Source organism: Brachypodium distachyon, chromosome 2 (genome assembly GCF_000005505.3).
Source record: "Brachypodium distachyon strain Bd21 chromosome 2, Brachypodium_distachyon_v3.0, whole genome shotgun sequence".
Taxonomy (NCBI): domain Eukaryota; kingdom Viridiplantae; phylum Streptophyta; class Magnoliopsida; order Poales; family Poaceae; genus Brachypodium; species Brachypodium distachyon.
The window spans coordinates 28,351,284-28,357,509 of NC_016132.3; the positions used below are offsets into that span (position 1 = coordinate 28,351,284).

Sequence of the window (6,226 nt, forward strand, 5' to 3'; positions counted from 1 at the left end):
TGAATAGCTGTCACAATTCATTGTCCCTTGCTGTCAAAATGAGATCATAGCAAAGAAGTGGCTGTTGCTAGCGTATAGCATGTAGTACTGATCTTTGGCGTTGCTCTGCATTTGATCTTTCGGGCACTGAAGTGATTTTCCTTTTCCTTCTAGCAGCATTTTGCTAAACATATTAATGGGAGGGAGGATAAATGGGGAGGGCAAATAGCGGTTGTCATTGGGTGACATGCTAATTTTTTCATTCCCATTTGTCCGAACACCTCTCAAAATGGACAAATGGGGAGGATAAATGGGGGCTAACCCTTGGAGATGCCTTTAGGGCGTAGCCTGGCAACCGACCGAGGACGACATGATCCGGGAACCCACGTTGCCGGCCCACGCCCGGCAGCGACTGTCACACTAGTGGTCCACGGGGTCCCACTGATGCTGGACGTGTGGGTCGCAGTGGCTGAGATCCCGCAAGGTCAGCTTCCCGGGGAGGGCGAACCCGGAAAGCTCCCCCCGCAAGGCCAACCAACAGGACTACGAGAAGACACTCATTGGCAAGACCATCTCATTGGAGGTTGAGAGTTCTGACACCATCGACAACGTCAAAGCCAAGGTACGGAGTAGAAAGGATACCCTCCTACAGCGGCAACCTGGGAAGCGTCGTCCCGGCAAGTTCAAGACACGCTGCCCCCGCCACGTCCCTGGAGCAAGTGCTGGAGCACCTCCCGGCAATGCGTGCCAGGGCCTACAGGTGGGGTCAGCGGAACTGTGGAGACGGGGCATTAAATGCTTCGACACAGGCTATAGCGGCGGGTCTAGTCTAGCATAGCAGGGCTACGACGTTTACCCTATGACTAAATTTATTCACCGTGAGCAGTGACCTGGGCGTTGCATGAATCCCAGCACGGATCAACAGTGAAGTACTACTCGCTGCATTGACACACGTTTAGCTAACGTGTCGCGTTGTAAACATTGACACCTGTGGTATCCCCTTCGATATAAAAGGAGGACCAATGCCACCGGTCAGAGGGTTGAGAATCCGACCAAGTAAGCAGATCCCTAGAGAGACAAGTAGCTAAGCCCGGAAACTCCCCGGCAACCTGTAATCCTTAAACTCATCAAATACAAAGCCAAAAGCAGGAAGTAGGGTGTTACACCTCTGGGTGGCCTGAACCTGCGTAAATATCCATCGTCCCACACTTCATGTCTTTTGCCACACAGGCGATCGTTGGAGCAATCCCCTTCGCCCTCGACCGAACCAAAAAGGGGATGCCCAGCATCCCCGGTGCCGGAGTTTCGGGCTCTGACACCCTCACCTTTTTCTTTTATTCCTGTTGGCTCTTCTTGTACACGACCTTGGTGAGAAGAAGCCTGGGCATCGGCGGCGTAATATTTGAGGCCGAGGGCGTCCTGTGACTTGAAACTGTTCGGTGGTTCACTCTGTGCTCCCAAAACCGCCATCGCTGCGTGTGACTTCAAACTGGAGCATCCCATACGATCGTTGCAATCGGAATCAAAATTGGAAGGCATACGTATGGAATCAAAGGTGAAATTGGAACCCATCTGTGACTTGGAAACCAATCACCAACAACAAACAAAATCGAAACCAGAATTGCAGCATACTAGCGCAGTTTGAAAAAGCGAGGTCGCCACCGAGCTGATGTGCTCGGCTAGTCGGCTCCTGTAGCCTCCGCGAGGAGAGCCCCCAATCAGCGATCCCTGTGGCTGTGGTGTCTGGCAAGTCCAGAATCCAAGTGGCTAGAGAATTCGGCGACGACGGCTATCTAGTCCGGTGACGGCGGCGGCGCCCATGCAACTAGGAACAGGCAAGCAACAGAACATGAGCCATGGAGGCGCACATGGAGCGGGCATTGCGGAGGGGGTGACGAAGGCGGAGGGTGCGGCGCAGGAGGGTGCCGAGCACGCACACTACACCTTCCCCGACCGCGCGCCCTTGGGGCGCCACGCCCACGACGTGCACCGGTGCACGTTGCTGGTGGCGGCGCCCGTGCGTGACGTGTGGCCTATCGTGCGCAGCTTTGGCAACCCGCAGCGGTACAAGCACTTCGTGCGTACCTGCGTGCTGGCCGCGGGGGACGTCGGCAGCGTCCGCGAGGTTACCGTGGTGTCCGGCCTCCCGGCGTCCAACAGCACGGAGCGGCTCGAGATCCTTGACGACGACCGCCACATCCTTCTCACCAAGGTCGTGTACAAGGAGACAAGCACTCAAGGAGAGAGGAAGGGGAGGGGCAGCGGGCCGGCGGCGCGGGCGAGTGCACGCGGCGGGCGGGGAAGCAGGCGGCGGTGTGGGTGGGCGGCGAGGCAGCAGGTGGCTGCCAGCTTCATGAAGAAGATGATGAGGTAAAGAAAAAAAAAGACAACGGGTCTAATGAAAAAGACGTGACGCCTGACATGCGGGTCCCACATGTAAGAAATACCATCAAATGCGTTTAAACCGTTGTTTTGGGTGATGTGAGACAATTGGACACAAGACATGTGATTTTGCGGACAAATTAGCAAAATTGGGGGTTCGTTGAGAAGATTGCCTCAAAACGTGTGGTTCTGTAAAATTTACCCATATAATATTGAACAATTCACCTCTTAACCAGTGAGGTCGATCATGCATATTTCAATAAATACTCCAATTTACTAAGTACAAAGATAATGAAGACTACAAGAACAGATGAAAAAGAAGACGATGAGATCACCAGCAAACAAAAACAGAAGGAAACCGAAAGGAAAAGACGAGAGGGACGGCATTGCACTTGGAAAAGAAGTAAGATGACAACGGAAGCAATTATATGGATTCGAGAAGGCTTATGTTATACAGATATGTATCGTATCGATACCGACATGTGATGTGCAACTTTTCGTGTATGTTTGCACTTCTTTCGAGCTGTTCATACATTAGCACCACATCAAAATTGTTAAGTCATAAAACTATTTTTAAAAGTACTGCTCATTGTCCCCGAAGTCAAAGCAAAAAAATCTTATATTTTCCTTTTGCAAGGACATCACAACTAATGTTGTAAAAAAAAATTACATATATAAAACTGAGGACTCAGCAGCCACAGATCAGAATTGCACGTCCCTTTCTGAATAGTGTCATCTGAGACTGATATCGTGATGAATGAGACCAAGAAAATGGAGGCAAAACTGAAGGCCGGAATATAATAATAGACAAGATTATACTCCTATATGGCAGGCACACTAAGAGAACGGTGATCAATTGATTATCACAGTAGGACCTAGCCACCATAGGCTAGACATTCATATCAATGTGGCCCTATTGCACTCAAATCAACGAAGAGTGAAGCTTAATTCATCTTACCAAATGAAGCAAAGAGAGTTATCTTTCTTTGTTTCCGGAAAATTAATTTATTTTTGTTCAAGTTAGTGCACGTACGGATGTTCTTCATATTTGTACTCCATACAATCTAATTAACATGCATGATCCTACGGACCTCTGTTTCTCTCGTATACTAATACATACCAACAAATCAATCATAGCAGCAGTAGTTATAATAACAATTAAACAACTTAAATTGTGATTGATGGTGCAGTGCAGGATTAGAATTTGGCGGTGTGATGGAATAATGAAAAGGAAAAATTAATTAATGATTTACACTTATCACGCCGATCCTTCTGCCGGTTCCTTCCCTCTCGGCGTCGGTGTCGCCTTGGTGGCTGCAGTAGCAGTAGTAGCGCCGGCGCTACTACTTGTAGTTTGAGTCGTAGGAAACACCACTGGCGTTGTCTGCTGATGCTGCTCAGCAGACCGTGATGGCTGGTCCTCGTCGTCCTTCCCACCTCCCGACGTTGCCTCAGCGGTGACGACCGGAGGTGATGCTGCAACAGGGCCCGCACTCCCGCTCCCGCGCTTGCGCTTCTTCTTCTCGTAGGGGATCCCGCGCGCCTTGGCCTGAGCCTCGCGGACCTCACGAAGATAGATGCGCACGGCGCGCGCCGCAAAGGGGTTGGACTCGGGGCGGCCGCCGGACTCTTCGTAGGCTGCGCGGAGGCGTCCGATGAGCGCGTCGAGGCTGCCCCAGGCCTGGCGAAGAGGGCACGGGCAGGGAGCCGGGGGATTGGGCTGGCCGAAGTAGGCGCAGCCGTCGGCGTGCACCTTGGTCTTGCCGAACTGGTCCAGGTACTTGAGGAACTCGATGACGTGGGCGCCGCTGCACCGGGCCAGCGTCAGAGGGGGCTTGTGGTTGCTTAGGTACTGCAGGAAGGTGTTCCAGTCACGCCGCTTCTGCGACTCGTAGCGGCTCAGACCGGCAGGTACAGGCGCCGAGAGAGGGGGTGGCTGCTGCGACAGAGGTTGCGGCTGCAGGTGGCCCCCCGCCTGCACTGCGAGTTGTTGTTGTTGCCCTCCTCCTTCCCGCGGCTGCGCTTCTTGCTCATGTTTTTCTGCCTTCTCAACGGAAGCTGATGACGACGACGTTCCAGCTGCTTCCTCCGGCGTGCTCGCTGGCCCTCCTCGTGGCGTGTTGGGGGCAGGCTCCATGGTCGGAGCTCGGTCTTCTCTTTCACTCTTCGCTATCTTTTCGTCTCTGATCTCCTGCCGAGTCCTTGTTGTTTGTCGGCAGGGTAGGGGGACAAAGAAAGAGAGTATAGCTAACTTACGTAGGTAGCTAGAGAAAGAGTGAGAGAGAGAGAGAGAATGGAATGGGTTCAGGTGGGGAGGTAGAAGAAGACTTGTTTCGCAGTGTGGCATATCCTTTGCGGCTTTTGTCTTTGGTTGCGTTAATAGCGTCTCCACTACACACTGTCGAGTCCAGCTATTATGATTTCTTTATTAAATCATGGTTCTTAGTGTTCGGCATAAGTACCCGTCCTTGTTGTTCCTGCAGGTTTGTACTGGAGTAGTACTACTCTGCCATTTCTTTTCATTTCGTATCTTTGAACATAAGTAGCAGTCCTTCCCTTCCTTTTCCAACCAAATATATTGGCCGTTGTTAAGTTTTTTTTGCCTACGTTTGAACTTTTTTACCGTATTGATGAAATCGGGGGTGTAACCAGCCCTATTTAAATCGAATTACAATTTCCTCTACCAATGCGACATGCAAACCTTCGGTGATGCTCCGAAAACGAAAAGGAAACGAAAACTCCTGCAAACCGAGGACCTTTTTTTTTGGTTGCCGACGTGTGGTTTTGTTTGATTAGCTCCTGCTTTTGTTCCTTTCGTCTGTGTATTTTTGGATCAATCGTCGAAGCCGGGAAAAGTGACGGGTGGAGTGAGGTGGGTGTTGCGGATGACCGTCCTGGCTTCAAGATATAGTAGACGAGTTAAGGCGCTTCGCTCGACTGACTTCATCACTTGTTCGTCGTTATTCTCTCCTAATTTGTTCGGGCTGGGTTGATCACCTGGAACGCTGGGAGGAATTACACAGTATCTAAGTAATTCGGGAAGAAAATCCTGTACACCAAGATTCTGATAATTTCTTGTTCTTTTTTGGAGTAGGCTATGCTTATTTCTATAAACCAATATGATGGTATTGGGATTTGTTATTTCTCAGGCAACTGAAAAATAGTTATTTCTCAGTAGATTTATTAATTAACAATTGGATATATGTTGAGATTCGTGCTGTTTTTAATTTTTGTTCCATCCACGTAACAGTCCAACAGAGGACTATGGTTTAGGCTTGTTGGGCTGGCAGGGAGCATGGGCCATATGGTCCCTTCTAGCGGGCTGCCAATGTTTTTTTTTCTTAATTTTTCTCTATCAGTTAACTCGATGGCTAGGTTTTCCAAGAGAACTCTGCCCTAGCCGTCACCATTGAAGATTTAGCGTTTCCCTCACCTCCGGCCGCCGTCTTGACGCTGGGAGGTGGGGGGAACCTCGGTTCCTTCTAAGATTATACATAAATGTTTGCATATTTCAATTATTTGGTTCCGATCGGCGACGCAATGGCGGAGATTGCGATGCCGTCGCGAATAAAAGTACTCTGGTTCTTCCTCTGCTGTGGTGGTGTCTCAACGGGCGTTGCTGCGGAGCCAGAGATTTTTAATCCCCGTGAGTTTAGTGTACCCGATCTTGTGGATCTTGGGTTTGTGTACTCGCGGATCCGTTTATAAGTATCTGTTGAGTTTTTGTTAGTGTGTCATGGTGCTTTTGTTGGTTTTATCTTTTGTAATTTTGGAATACTTCTCTGGCATTCAGATGAAGATCTTGCGGTTCGACGACCTACACGTTTAGGGCTCATCCCCGGCCCAAGTAGGTTCAACGCTCATG

At 50.2% G+C, this 6,226-nt stretch overlaps 1 protein-coding gene and 1 pseudogene across 1 annotated transcript; one reads left to right on the forward strand and one right to left on the reverse strand.

The window, feature by feature from the left end:
- Nucleotides 1–1,835: 1,835 nt before the first annotated feature.
- Nucleotides 1,836–2,353, forward strand: LOC100844762 (annotated as a pseudogene).
- Nucleotides 2,354–2,912: 559 nt separating this feature from the next.
- Nucleotides 2,913–4,746, reverse strand: LOC100845070 (protein G1-like7). Its single transcript, XM_003566309.4, has one exon. The coding sequence runs from the start codon at nt 4,706–4,708 to the stop codon at nt 3,620–3,622; it is 1,089 nt and encodes a 362-aa protein (XP_003566357.2). The 5' UTR covers nt 4,709–4,746; the 3' UTR covers nt 2,913–3,619.
- Between the last annotated feature and the right edge of the window lie 1,480 nt (nt 4,747–6,226).

Bases quoted from the DNA above. Each gene is read 5' to 3' on its own strand.
- LOC100845070 (XM_003566309.4), bottom strand. From the start codon at position 4,708: ATGCCACACTGCGAAACAAGTCTTCTTCTACCTCCCCACCTGAACCCA.